Source organism: Littorina saxatilis, linkage group LG2 (assembly GCF_037325665.1).
Source record: "Littorina saxatilis isolate snail1 linkage group LG2, US_GU_Lsax_2.0, whole genome shotgun sequence".
Classification (NCBI taxonomy): domain Eukaryota; kingdom Metazoa; phylum Mollusca; class Gastropoda; order Littorinimorpha; family Littorinidae; genus Littorina; species Littorina saxatilis.
The window spans coordinates 91,336,677-91,351,215 of NC_090246.1; the positions used below are offsets into that span (position 1 = coordinate 91,336,677).

A 14,539-nucleotide genomic window follows, 5' to 3' on the forward strand; every position below is an offset into this window, starting at 1 on the left:
AGCCTTTAGCTTTTATTTTCTTCGATTTGTTGAAGGTGGTCCATATTAGGGGACTCGCACATACTTTGAGATTTTGCTATTATTTTTTGTTTGCAGTAGAAACTCGGGGTCAACACTGCTAAAATGTAACAAATACGGTTTTAGCTGTCATATATAGCCATTTTTGTGTGATAAAAGCTTTGGCTGTGGACAGAAACGAGTCCGTTTTAGGCGGTAAATTTAGAGTGAACGCTGCCAAAAGTGAAAAAAAGAGAAAAAGCCTGACGGTTTTTAAATTTCTGTTTCTGCAACTTTTGACATGTGCAAGTTATCCAGAGAGGGTGAATACAGCGAATAAAACTTTTTTGAGCGCTCTAGCGCCGTTAGTTTGTCAGAACCGGCAGAAGGTGGTCCATATTAGGAGCCGGTCCATATTAGGAGCCCTTCCCCTATATACATACACTCACACACACCTCATCCCCCGCCCTCGCTAAAACTTGACAGAATGTAAACAAGCGCTCGATTTGGGTCAGAGTTCCTGAATCGAAAGTGACGTCAAATTCATAATTAACGACAAAGGCCAGTGACGCAGTTTTCCTTCTCTTTTCATGGCCACAGGAGGAAAAGTATGCTTGAACATAATAGATCATATATCAAATCACTTGACGTCATAAAGATAAGGGGAGTAAAAACTGACATTCTGTATTTTATGTTTTAGACATGGCTTCCATAGCTCTTCTGAACTTGATTAACATATCAATAGGATGAAACTAAGATATATTACACTTTTCATACTCTATAAGTGATGCGGAAACAAAAGTCGGGTTTGGCCCGTTAGCTACAATAAGGAGCCTACTATGAATTTTTCACAAGAACGGTGACAAGTTGGTGTCATTTTTCTCTCGCGCGTGGTGTGACTCAGTGTGTGAGTGTTTGCTCGAAAGAACTGTTCACTGCCGTCTCAAGATCTCCAGGTAGGATCCTAGAAGATTTACAATATAGGCTAGCTGACATGACAATTACGTGCCTGAATTTGGGATCTTATATTTGTTCCTGGAGGAGCAGGAAATCTGTTGTCAAATATTTGTTATCCTGCAGCGGAGACTAATAGCGACTGAACAATTGAATTGATAGATGCCAGCGGTCTTATATCTTTTACATAATTTGCTTTCGAATTTGTGCAGCTGCGGAATATAGACAATATAGCAGCAATATAATATGCGAAGGGAAGGAAACCCCTGATTTCAAACCTCCGCTGCCTTGCGGCCATACCAGGAACGGCTTCTGGAGTAAACCCTGAGGAATAATCCGGAGCTGGAGCTGGAGTCCCTAAGGCGGTCTGTTGTTGCTTGCCAACCTCTTTCAGGCAACTCCTGCGACGGCACTAGTGCCAAGCTGTATTGGCTCTTGTCCTTCCCTTGGAATTCATCAGTGACGTGGAGAGGGGGGATCCGCTGCGTGGGCTACAGCCTGTCTTCCATACATCACCTCAGCCCTGGCCTGCGCCCTGGAGAAAAATCATCTCAGGCGTAGATCCATGGCCCCACGGGACCGACGGATGCCGACAATAGTATGTGATATATTTTTGTATTGTCAAAAGATGAAGATCAGGAGACTATAGTATCAACTAGGTGGAGCGTCTGTGGGGAGCCCTGTTAATGGTGTCTAATATCCTATATATATGTCAGCAGAGGTCGGCGAAATGGGCGGATCGGAAGACTATAGCATCAACACGGGAAAGATCCGGACGTTCGGTGTGGTGGACTATGTGATGTTCTCTCTCGTGCTGCTTCTCAGCGCCGTCATCGGCATGTACTTCGCCTACAAGGACAGAAAGCAGGTCACCACGAAGTAGGTTGAGTAAAAAGTAGTGCGCGTTAGTCCTTGTACGGTAGTAGTAGTAGTAGTAGTATCGTCTTTGCTATTGTTGTTGTGGTGGTTGTGGTGTTGGTGGTGTTGGTGGAGACGAGTACTATAAAACAGCAAGGGGGCGGGCGGTTAAGATAACCATGTCCATCGTTTTCTCCTCTTTCCCATCTTCTTCATTCTATTTCCAATGTTCTTAGTGTTGTCATCATTGTCGCTATTGTTTTTTTTGTATATAGCCACCCCCTCTTCCTCCTCCTCCATCTATACTCGTCGGCCTCATCATCCACACATCCAAACCCCCACCCTACCCTCCCCCCTTCATGCACGTCCTCCTGTTCAAATCCGTCATCACTATCATCATCTTCTGACCTTGAAGTCTACAATGCCTTCTATCGACCTTGAGTGTACATATCTACACGGACTTCCATGCCTTCTTCCTTTCAGCGCCTTCATGCTGGCGGGTAAATCTATGCACGTGATCCCCGTTGCAATGTCCTTGGCCGTGACCTTCATGTCGGCCTTGACCTTGCTCGGAAACCCCGTGGAGGTGTACAACTTCAACACGATGTTCTGGTGGCTGGCGCTGAGTATGCTGATAGCTGTGGCCGCCTCTGCCCATGTTTTTGCCCCTTTTTTCTTTCGTCTCAGAGTTACAACTGTGTTTGAGGTCAGTACTAGAGTTATAAAAACATATCTGAGTATGTGTTTCTTCAAACTGATAATGGGCATTAAAGAAGATCCAAAAACGCGGTCAGTACTGGTGCTAAAACATAACTGAGTATTAAAGAAGATCCAAGAACGCGAGGTCAGTATTTGAGTTAGAATATAACTCAGTAAGTCTTTCTCTAAACCGATAATGGTCATTTAAGAACATCTAACAACATCTGTAACTCATTATGTCTTTCTGTAAAACGATAATGGGCATTTAAGAAAATCCAAGAACGTGAGGTCAGTACTCGTGTTAAAACATAACTAAGTATGTGTTTCTTTAAACAGATAATGGGCATTTAAGAACATCTAATAATATGAAGTCAGTATTTTTGTTAAAATGTAACTCAGTATGTCTTGTGTTAAACCAATAATGGGCATACAAGAATATCCAAGAACGTGAGGTCAGTATTGGAGTTAAAATATAACTCGCTGTGTCTTTCTTTAAACCGACAATGGGCATTAGAGAAGATTTAAGAACATGAGGTCACTACTAGAGTTAAACATAGCTGATAATAACTCTTTTTAAAAACCGTAAATGAGCATTAGAGAAGATCCAAGAATTAGGTCAGTATTGGAGTATTTATATAATAAGATAGTATGTTCATAAGAGAGTATGTCTTTCTTTAAAACGATATTTGGAAAAGAAGATCGAAGAACATGATCGGATATTTGATGTCAATATTGATGGTATTGTTGGAAAATTGTTTCAGATATGTTGAGAAGTTAAATATGAGGATTTTAAAAGAAAATTTCAGATTAACAGCGTGGATGGATAAGTGTATATGCATTTCCCATTCAAATCTCGATTTTAAGTTCAAGGATTAGTTTTGAATTGGATCGGGGTTTTGCTTTTCTTTTCTACAGTACTTACAGATGCGATTCAATACCCCCGTGAGGATTCTTGGGAGCATCATAATCATTCTGCAAACGGTAACGTATGCCATTTATGGTTATTATGTAACTGGTTTCGTTTAGCTTCAATTTTTATTTTGTCTTGTATCTCGAGACAGTAGGGACGAGAGATTGGAGATAGTGTTTATCTGAGATTTTGCTGCTGTTACTTATTATCCCTCTTGTACTACGTACAGTTATTCTTATGTTAGAAGCGGATTGGTGGGATAAGGAAGGCGATTGCCATGGCCCGGTGGTGGTGTTGGTGTTGGTGGTAGTGATGTGTGTGTGTGTGTGTGTGTGTGTGTGTGTGTGTGTGTGTGTGTGTGTCCCTCTGTGTGTGTGTCTGCCTGTCAGTCTGTATCTGCGTGCCTCCTCTCTGTGTATGCATGTGTGTCTGCCTGTCAATATGTCTGTGTGTGTGTGTGTGTGTGTGTGTCCCTCTGTGTGTGTGTGCCTGTCAATCTGTGTCTGTGTGTGTGTGCTTCTTGTTCCTTAAAGTGTAAGTGCTCAAGTGTGAAAAGACTTATCATTATGTTGCAGCTGGTGTATTTTTCTTTCATCTTGTACGCACCGTCACTAGCTTTGAGTTCAGGTACAGTAATAGCAATAATAAGCTCTCACTTGGTTTTTGTCTGTCTGTCTGTCTGTCTGTCTGTCTGTCTGTCTCTGTCTGTCTCTGTGTGTCTCTGTCTTTCTGTCTGATGGCTTTTCAAGAAATTAATTCATACAAAATCCAGCTCTCCACATCAAGCAATCAAGATGTTGATTTTTGATATGTGTGAAAATAGAGTTTTATGTAAAAGCCTCGCCAGTCGTGAGGCGGTGATCCGTTCTGTTTTTCACGAAGGAGCGTGCCCGCCTTCAAATTTCCTTTTTTGTGTGTGTGCAGTGACCAGCGTGAGCCTATGGGGGTCAGTTGTTGGCATTGGTCTAGTGGTCACCTTCTACACCACGCTGGTGAGTTGAAACCGTCTTCATTTTTTTTATGCTGCCAAATAGCTGGTGTTTTATGGCGTGAAAGAGAATGTCTTTGCCAGCAAAACGTTTCTCACAGGCCAAGTAGTAATAATATTAAGCAAACAAACAAACAAAAAAATGCATGTCGAAACGCGATCTTTCTCAAACTAAGCGGTCAGAGTTTACTTCCTGCTGTATATGCACTCGGCTGGAAATTAGCACCTGCCTCATTCCACGGCCGGTGTAACACGAAATTTTTACTCCACGAAAAATTTACTCCGGAGTAAACATTTCGTACGAAATTCTTACTCCGAGTACACCTTTCGTACGAGAAAAGAACTCCGAAAGGTACGAAAAAAATACTGCCTCCACGAAATTTTGACTCCCCAATTTTTGTACTTCATGTAAAAATTTCGTACGCGAAAATGGGATGCGTGCGAAGGGATAATGCCAATATGTGATCTCGCGCTAAAAAATTTCGCGCTACCCTCCCTCCACCCCTTCCACCACCAAGACTAACAGGGGACAGGGGAGTAAAAGTTGCGTACACCTGACGTGGGCAGTAAATTGCTCGTGTTAGGGTGGAATAATGTATTTGTTATTTATTCGTTATGGGAGTAACATTTTCGACCGAAATGTTGACTCGGAACACACCTTTCGTTGGAAGTTATTTTCTCGTGTTATGGGGGAGTAGTTTTTTCGTAAAGGGAGTAAATTTTTCGAACGAAATTTTTACTCCGGAGTAAAAATCTCGTGGGACGGTTATTTTCTCGTGTTACACCGGGGAAGATTAAGGCAGCGAGGGAGAGGAGATGGGCATTGCCCTCACAAAGCTGCCACCTAGAGAAGTTGAGATCTCTCTGAAGCATGTCGCTACAACAACGACTAAAAGGTTATGGCATTATATACCTCTGCCAACTCTCAACAAGGGGAGGGGCCGTTTCTGTGCTAATAAGCAGTAAGGATTTGACATTTTACAATGTGTAATTTTTTGGGCTTGGACAAAAAGGACATTAGCACAAACTATTCAGAATACTTTCGTTGTCTTTGCTTTGGACATTTCCTTTAGCTGCATCTACGGCAATGAAAATAGTGAAGATGACCTATGCCCATGCAATCACTGCATCTGCCTTCGCGTAACTATTGGTAGCAAGTAATGTCGAAACAGCCTACTCTTCCTTTTTCAGATGTATTTTTCTCTCCATGAAATAGTGCATTGCTCTGTTTGTAAAATAGCTATTCTGGTTTAAACTGTTTTTATTCAACGTTTGTGCATTATTTACAAAAAAACGCATATTGAGTAAACAACAACAAGCATAATGCTTATAGTGGTGTTTACAGTTTTCTAGAAAATTACATATAATAGCTATTCTCTCGACGTTCTCAGAACAATTCAGCAAGCTGTCTTCTCGTTACCTGTGCTGCAGGGCGGAATGAAAGCCGTGGTGTGGACAGACACATTTCAGTCAGCCGTCATTATTGTTGTCCGTCGTTAACTGGTTTTTTTTTATCAAGCTGTCTTCTATTTCTCAATCAACTGTCTTCTCATTCAACTGTCTTCTCATTCAACTGTCTTCTCGTTACCTGTGTTCTCAATCAAGCTGACCTGTGTTCTCGTTAATCAATCAATCAATGAGTCTTATATCGCGCATATTCCGTGGGTACAGTTCTAGGCGCTCTGCAGTGATGCCGTGTGAGATGAAATTTTATACGGCCAGTAGATTGCAGCCATTTCGGCGCATATTTACCTTTCACGGCCTATTATTCCAAGTCACACGGGTATAGGTAGACAATTATTAACTGTGCCTTAGCAATTTTGCCAGGAAAGACCCTTTTGTCAATCGTGGGATCTTTAACGTGCACACCCAATGTAGTGTACACGGGGGGAGGTTCGGACACCGAAGAGAGTCTGCACACAAAGTTGACTCTGTGAAATAAATTTCCGCCGAACCTGGGATCGAACTCACGCTGACAGCGGCCAACTGAATACAAATCCAGCGCGCTACCAACTGAGCTATATCCCCGCCCCGTTACCTGTGTCACAGGGTGGAATGAAATATGTGGTGTTGACAGACACATTTCAGTCAGCCATCATTATTTTCGTTCTTTTGGCCGTTCTCATTTAAGCTGTCCTGTCTTCTCGTTACGTTTGTTACAGGGTGGAATGAAAGCTGTAGTGTGGACGGACACATTCCAGTCAGTCATCATTATTGCCGGTCTTCTGGCCGTCCTCATTCAGGGGTCCATTGTCACAGGGGGCTTTGCACATGCGTGGAAAATAGCGGATGAACGGGACAGGATCAAATTTGATGAGTAGGATGATCTTTTGTTTTTTAAAAACGTCGAAGTTTTACATTTTGTAACCAAATACGATCACCAGAAAACTATGCATAGCTACAAGCGTTCCGGTCGTCTGCTTTACCGGTCGTCACCTGTTGAGCTCATTGATGTTGCATGACTTTAGTGCTAACTACAGGATTAAACTTTGTTCCCAGAGCTGTTGTGCACCAACTTCCTTAAATGATTGATGTACAGTCGTAGTTAGATAGATATAGTTGGAGACCCCCCACCCCCCCCCCCCCCCCACCCCCTTATTCATTAAAAGGCTTCGTTGTTGGTAACACGCTATACAATAATAAAACCATTGGGTCGGGATTTTATCATGTATATTTCAATTTTAGTGAATGAGTGGAGTGAGTGAGTGAGTGAGTGAGTGAGTGAGAGAGAGTGGGAGAGAGTGAGTGAGTGAGTGAGTTAGTTAATTAGTTTGTTAGTTAGTTATAGTTAGGCTAGTGGTTTTTTCAAGTCAAACGAAACTGCAGGTCGGCAGGGAAAATATGACCTCGCAGGTTATAGTCAACACAGAGATGTGGTATATATCTAGATAATTATTATCTTGGAATAGCAACCAGCTAATACGTACTAATTGCTCTTCAGTTTCAGTTTTGACCCTTCTACCCGCCATTCCTTCTGGTCAGTGGTGGTGGGCATGGGGTTCTTCTGGATGTCCCTGTACGGGGTCAATCAGGCGCAGGTCCAGCGCTGCATCTCATGCTCCTCCGTCAAGAAGGCACAGTTGTATGTCTGCATGGTAGTAATCATCAGAAATGATTGAATTTTATCCCTTTACTTCTCAGCAGTCACAAGTCACATGACTGCTGATCACTTCCTTTGTGCATAATTATGTTAAAAATCAGACAGAATTTTTAAAAATGCTGAGATTTTCCTCAGCTCTCAACAGAAAAAGTAAAGGCAAAGATTGATGAATGGAACAAAGCCTTTTTCATCTGATCAAAATCAGTTAAAACAAAAGCTCTCAAAATTGTTTCTTCTTTGTCAAAACTGGGGCTCATCTGGGCCTGACAAAAAACACACCCACACACCAGAAACTGTTTCAAGTTCAAAAAGGAAAAAAATTCTTAAGATCAGCTTAATATCCAAGGATTGATGAATGGAACAAATTGTACTGTAGCCTTTCAACTGTTCAAAATCAGTTAAAACAAAAGCCCTCAATTGTTTCTCTTCTTTGCCAAAACTGGGGCTCACCTGGGCTTGAAAAAAAAACCACACACCAGAAACTGTTTCAAGTTCAAAAAGAGGAAGATTATTATGTCCAGCTCAATATCCAGAGGAATGACCACTGCAGTGAGTAGATACTTAGACAAGGGAAAACCTAAGTCACAAAAAAGTACACACGTTGGACAAATACATAACACAGGAAGGGGGGGGGGGAGGTGGGGGTGGCTTGGTGGTCGCATAATCAAAACAAGTATGTAAAAGAACAATTATTTGTACTAGGCGGTGCTTCCTGCCATGCAAGACACACTCGTCAAGACATACACAAGCAGTCTTTATACTGCATGGCATCGTTTGTATTCAGTAATCAGATTGTGGATGGTTGAACATTTCATCATTCATATTTTGTTCATGCTTTGCATTTTTTTTAACGAAAAATGTTCTGTTAAAAATGCGGCATGTTACACGTACTGTGTTGAGCTGTATAATTATGCTGGTACTGTTTTGTTTATCTAAGAAACAAAATAGTTTGGAGTACATTCAAAAGTTTATCATAAGCTTATGTGACATTAATCGTTGTATTGTTTAGGGCTTTGTGGTTGAATCTCCCCGGGATCGTTATCATTGCCAGTCTGAGCTTCATGATCGGAGTGGTTATGTTCGCCTTTTATGCTGACTGTCATCCCATCGGGATCATCGCCAAGACAGACCAGGTGAGAGAGAGAGAGAGAGAGAGAGAGAGAGAGAGAGAGAGAGAGAGAGAGAGAGAGAGAGAGAGAGAGAGAGAGAGAGGGGGGGAGGGAGAAAGAGACACAGAGAAAAAGAGAGAGAAAGAGGGATAGAGAGAGAGAGAAAGAAAGAGACAGAGAGAGATGTATGGAGAGAGACAGAGAGAGACAGAGACAGAGAGAGAGAGACAGACAGACAGACAGACAGACAGACAGACAGACAGACAGACAGACAGACAATGACAATGACAATGACAATTCTTTATTTTACGAGGGTAACAGAATAAGCATTGGTATACTTTTTTGCATCTGGCCCTCGCCCTAAAGAGGGACTAAATCTACTATAAAAACTACTACTACTACTATACTTACATAATTAGTAAAACAGTATAAGTTTATGTACATACGTGCATTATATGAAACATTGTAGTTTATACATGTTCATGACAAGGTGCAAAGCAAAATTTGCAAGTCAATTGGAGTAAGAATACTATGCAATAGTACATCAACTCTGCAAGACAATGGATATTATGCAGAACATCATAATTTCATAAACAAAACAATAAATCAAAAGTGAGTGACTGTGTCTCAAAGGACATAACAATCAAGAATATACTATTTTCATTAAATGGGATATATATTTGTTTTTGAAAGAATCTGTGCTGGTAGCTTCCCGTAAGGCATTCGGAAGAGCGTTCCAGAGACGGCCACCTGAATAAACTAGACTAGACTTAAATAAGTCTATCCTAGGAAGAGGAGTGTTAAATTTCATAAGGTGGTGTGAATTCTTCAAAGAGAACTTTGAACAAATGGTTTGGGGTAAAGTTTCGGATATAATTTTATGCATAAAGATTCCTTTGTTAAAAAGCAGTCTTGACTTTAGAGGTAAGATCCCTAAATGTATGTAGTCTAACTCTGTGAGGGTAGTGTGCTTTAGTAATACTACTTTTAGTGCTCTTTTATGTAATCTGCTAAGTGGTTTTAAGGAATTTTCACTTGCTGAGTCCCATAGAGTGGATGCGTAATCAATAACAGATTGAATATGAGCAATGAAGAATAATTTTCTGGTGTGGCAGTTCAGGAAGTGTTTAATTCTAGATAAGAGAGAGAGAGAGAGAGAGAGAGAGAGAGAGAGAGAGAGAGAGAGAGAGAGAGAGAGAGAGAGAGAGAGAGAGAGAGAGAGAGAGTGAGAGAGAGAGAGAGAACGTGAAAGGGGGAGAGATAGTGTTTTTTTGTGGTGTTTCTTTTGCCTAGCACATCATTGTGGGGCTTTTAATCAAAAATATGCATCCGTCTACATTGTATCGTCATCCATCCTTCCACATTTGCCACTCAAGGAAACCTAGAGTTTAATATACATGTTAGCAGAGAGAGAGAGAGAGAGAGAGAGAGAGAGAGAGAGAGAAAGAGAGAGAAAGAGGGAGAGAGAGGGAGAGAGAGAGAGAAAGAGAGAGAAAGAGGGAGAGAGAGGGAGAGAGAAAGAAAGAGATGTATGGAGAGAGAGAGAGACAGAGACAGAGAGAGAGAGAGAGAGAGAGAAAGAGAGAGTGAGAGAGAGAGAGGGGGGGGGGGAGAGAGAGAGAGAGTGAGAGAGAAAGTGAGAGAGATGGTTTTTTTTTTTGTTTTGTTTTTTTGCCTAGCACATCATTGTGGGGCTTTTAATCAAAAATATGCATCCGTCTACATTGTATCGTCATCCATCCTTCCACATTTGCCACTCAAGGAAACCTAGAGTTTGGTATACATGTTAGCAGTTCATTGTTACGACACACTTCCGATGAAAATGGCAAGTATGGTTTATGTGTGTGTGTGTGTGTGTGTGTGTGTGTGTGTGTGTGTGTGTGTGTGTGTGTGTGTATGTGCGTGTGTGTGTCTGTGTGTGTCTGTGTTTGTTAAGACCGCGTCGTTTTGACTTTGGCCTGAAAATGGAGCCGCATTGTTTTGACGCACCCCGTTGTTTTGACGTCACAACAACGGCACTGGGTGCAGTGCCATTGTAGTGCACTTGCACTACAACGGCACTGGGTCCAGTACCCGCTCCGGCATCGAAGCATTTTCCACTAAAAAATGCACAAAATTTGACCTATTTCGTCGCCTATAGAGGACGGAAAGAATGTCATTTCAATGGTGTGATAACATTCTTTCCGTCAAAAAAGTCATTTTAACGGGAAAAGAGTCAACTTAACGGTGTCAAAACATGTTTTTGTGTGTGTGTGTGTGTGTGTGTGTGTGTGTGTGTGAAAACCAGTGTGTGTGTGTGTGTGTGTGTGTGTGTGTGTGTGTGTGTGTCGTGTGCGCCCGGAGTGCGTGTGTGTATGTGGGTGTGTGTGTGTGTGTACATGTGTGTGTGTGTGTACATGTGTGTGTGTGTGTTTGTGTGTGTGTGTGGGTGTGATGGAGAGAGAGAGAGAGAGAGAGAGAGAGAGAGAGAGAGAGAGAGAGAGAGAGAGAGAGAGAGAGCGAGAGGCATTTTATTATTGTAAGGCAGATGATCCTGGTGTTACGGCTGGAATTTCGGTGTGTATGTCTGTATGTATGTATATCTACTCCTATCAGAAATTGTGCGTGCTACTCTCTGTTTACTATCTAGCCTTCACACACACACACACACAACACTCCAACCAGGCACAAAGACAAGAACACAGTATAGCCCTTTGCCCCTGCACCTCTATTCGAATGTTCAATCACAACATAAACATATTATTCTACATCCATTCTACAGATCACTTTCGCTCAACATGAAAGTTCTAGTTCTGGTAACACACAGAAATCTAACTGCACAAAATTACATACATGTTATTATGTCATGCAATCTACAGTTCACGTGCACACATGTATAACACTTTAGGCTTTGTTCCGTGAAAGCCCGTCTGTCTCAAAACACACGAAGTCATTGTCTCAAACAATACTTCTGTTACTATTCACTTCTGTTATACACAGATGACAAACCCCACGACGCTCGACGTCTCGTGGTTATTCACTCAGGAAACGTATCTCTGTACAGCTATCACGCTGGTTAAATTCTCTCAGTCGTACTCACAATATACAGTGGCACGCACTGCTTCACCCCACCCACACAACTGTCTCGTGTGGTGGAATGGGACGGGGTTCCCGTTTCGCAGCGCTTCACGCTGTCTTCCCCTCCAGCATTCCCACAGCTCACGGCTGGAGCGTGAGGGTAGAACCTCCCGTCTCGTTCCCCTTCCGCGACCGCTCTCGGCCCGGGATACTTCCGCGACCCACTCGGCCCGGGATGCTAAAATACACAAGTTTAAACTACCATAAGTCTCCATACTTGAATAAACTTTTATAACATTCTTTATCACTACCGGCAACTATCTTATGCGGTTACAGTATATACACCCGCTAACTCATAAGCGACTTCATTTCCGAAAAACATGTAAACATTCCTTTTTCAACAATGGCTGACATCCGTGCACGTTTTTCAGCTAATTCACACATGACTCTCCCGGTCATTTCTCAAGTCAATATTTCCGAGCAAAATAATATCTCCGAGTAAAATATCAATTCAATAAATACCTGTAAACACAGCAGTCGAATCTACCGATTCAGTACCGCGACACGAGTCCCCAAACGACCTCTAGCGCCCGGTGAGAAACTTTACAATCAGGAGACACTTCTCCTCCTGTCGATAGTCTGCAAAGCTCTGAGGCTGTATTATCTTTACAACGCCACCTCAGTCAATACTCCTCTCTGATTGGTCACCGACAATACTGCACTGCGTCAGTGATATCTCACCGTGCGGTGTCCACTTAAAGTTCGTGGCCCATGAAACTTTGTACACCTGAGTCACATAACTCCAATATACATCTATGTGCAAATCCGTTTGTCACATTACCCCCTCCTCCCAGAAAAAAAATGACCGACCGAGGTTATTTTTTCTTTAGGCCAACAGGTAAAAGAGGGTAACTACTTCACTAAACTGCAATTTTTTATATCGCATATCAAAATTGTCGTAACTGACGCAAGACATAAACTCTCTAATTCACTGATTCCAAATGTGTAACAACACTACTTTATGTCCGATAAAGCACTTCTTCCTTCTCTTGGAAGATTTCACTGAGTTTTTCTATTAACTCATAAGTTCCATTCATGTTGCTTTCTAGCCCAAACATGTAATGTCTTTCTTTAGCATCTTCAATTTTCATATCTTGAGTCCACGACTCTTCCAACATAGTACTACGACTCATGATGCTAAACAAGCAAGTAGTCAAAATCAAGCAAACCATTTTCTTGACTTCTTTCTGCGATTTCCACCATGGCTTACAGCATCAGTAGTCTCTATCGACCTACTCTTTCCACTCGTATCCAGTGAAAAACCACCTTTTAATCTGTTCAGTTCAGCACGCAACTGACTGAGTTCTTCTCGAACAACTGCCAAGTCCTGATTCAAACACGCAACCTTCTGATCTGGAGTCAGAATTACAGGTTTATCAGGAGGGTTTCTTCTCTTTTCCTGCGCACGAGTAGCACGAGTCGCAACCCCCTCAACATCAGGAAAACAGTCTGCATCGCCTGAAATCCCCGGAATGTTGCCTATGATCAAATCAGCCACAGGATCATTCAGTACACAGCAAACCATCTCTCCCGACACATAAGGTGTTTCAACTTTAACTTTCGCCTGAGGATAAGTAAGGACCTCCCCACCAAATGTTTTACAGGTGACCTTTCTACTGACCAACTGGTCTTTCGACACCAATCCTCTACGCACTCCAGAAATCGTAGAACCTGAGTCTCGAAGTACTGTACACTCACTCCCGTTAACACTACCATGTTCCAACTTCAGACTTCCAACATCCTGAGTAATTGGTGAAACGACTTCCGCAACAGCAGAATTTCCCGAATAACCAACGTCTGCGACAATAGCATTTCCTGACTCGACCCGCTCATATATACCTGATTCAATCAGATACTTCGGACAAGACCACCTGTCATGGCCGTCAATCCCACAAATCAGACAAGGGTTCTGAGGGTGTGTCCGTAAGGGACACTGAACTGACCAATGTCCTTTCTCATGACATAACAGACAAGTATCTCCGCTCCGGGACAAACCACCTCTACGACCACCAGTACGATTGCGTCTACTTCCACGAGGATAGTATGTATCACCTTGTGACTGTGCCTGAGCATCAGACGTACCTCTGCCATAGCTCCAGTTACCTTGTCCACGACCAGCAAAAGTAGAACCAAACCTCCGCGACTGCGGACCACTTCTACGATTATTGCTTTGTGAAAAAGCAGCTGCAGCGTACTCTTCGTGACTACACGAACCTGCAGAAAAAATGGTTGGTCCCGACTTTCGTGACAAGTTTTTCCCAGGTCTCGCTAAGCGATAGCTTTCGGCAGCTTTGACCATTTCATCCAAAGTAACTAGACCTCGTTCTCGAATGAAAGTTGCTAAGTCAGCTGATACGCTTTCAAGGAATTGTTCTCCCAGGATCAAGTTCACTAGACCTTCAACATCTGTGGTTATGTCAGATAGCGCAACCCAACGATCAAACAATCGTCGTAACTCAATCCCAAAAGTTTGGAACGGTTCCTTTTCACTTGGACGGATATTTCGGAGCTTTTGTCTAAATGTTTCAGACGTGCACTGAAATTTCTTCAGCAAGTTTTCTTTCAAACATTGGTATGTTAGTTCACCAGCAGCAGCAAGGCTATGGTATAGGTTTAATGCATTGCCCTCTAAAAGAGCAGACAAGTACGTGATCCACCTTGTCTCTTCCCATCCCAGAGATTTTGCATGAGTTTCAAATCGGAACAAGTATGAGTCTATATCATCTTGCTGTTCCCTGAATGCAGGGAGCCTGGGGTAAACAGGGCGAGCACCTACATTAGTGTGAGAATCCCGACCATTTTGTGGT

General features: G+C 42.5%; 1 protein-coding gene across 1 annotated transcript; it reads left to right on the forward strand.

The window, feature by feature from the left end:
• The first annotated feature begins 804 nt into the window (after positions 1-804).
• LOC138960444 (sodium-coupled monocarboxylate transporter 1-like) lies at positions 805-10,000 on the forward strand. The gene is made up of 10 exons (XM_070332355.1): positions 805-953; positions 1,668-1,830; positions 2,293-2,515; positions 3,424-3,489; positions 3,994-4,045; positions 4,343-4,410; positions 6,569-6,723; positions 7,348-7,488; positions 8,516-8,639; positions 9,992-10,000. Exons 2-10 carry the CDS (start codon positions 1,682-1,684, stop codon positions 9,998-10,000), a joined length of 987 nt encoding a protein of 328 aa, XP_070188456.1. The 5' UTR covers positions 805-953; positions 1,668-1,681.
• Positions 10,001-14,539: the final 4,539 nt, after the last annotated feature.

What these genes read in the sequence shown, in the direction of transcription:
- LOC138960444 (XM_070332355.1), top strand. Translation starts at nt 1,682, where the DNA reads ATGGGCGGATCGGAAGACTATAGCATCAACACGGGAAAGATCCGGACG. An exon ending in AGAAAGCAGGTCACCACGAA is followed by an intron (nt 1,831 to 2,292) that starts GTAGGTTGAGTA and finishes TCTTCCTTTCAG; the next exon opens with CGCCTTCATGCTGGCGGGTA. An exon ending in GACAGGATCAAATTTGATGA is followed by an intron (nt 6,724 to 7,347) that starts GTAGGATGATCT and finishes ATTGCTCTTCAG; the next exon opens with TTTCAGTTTTGACCCTTCTA.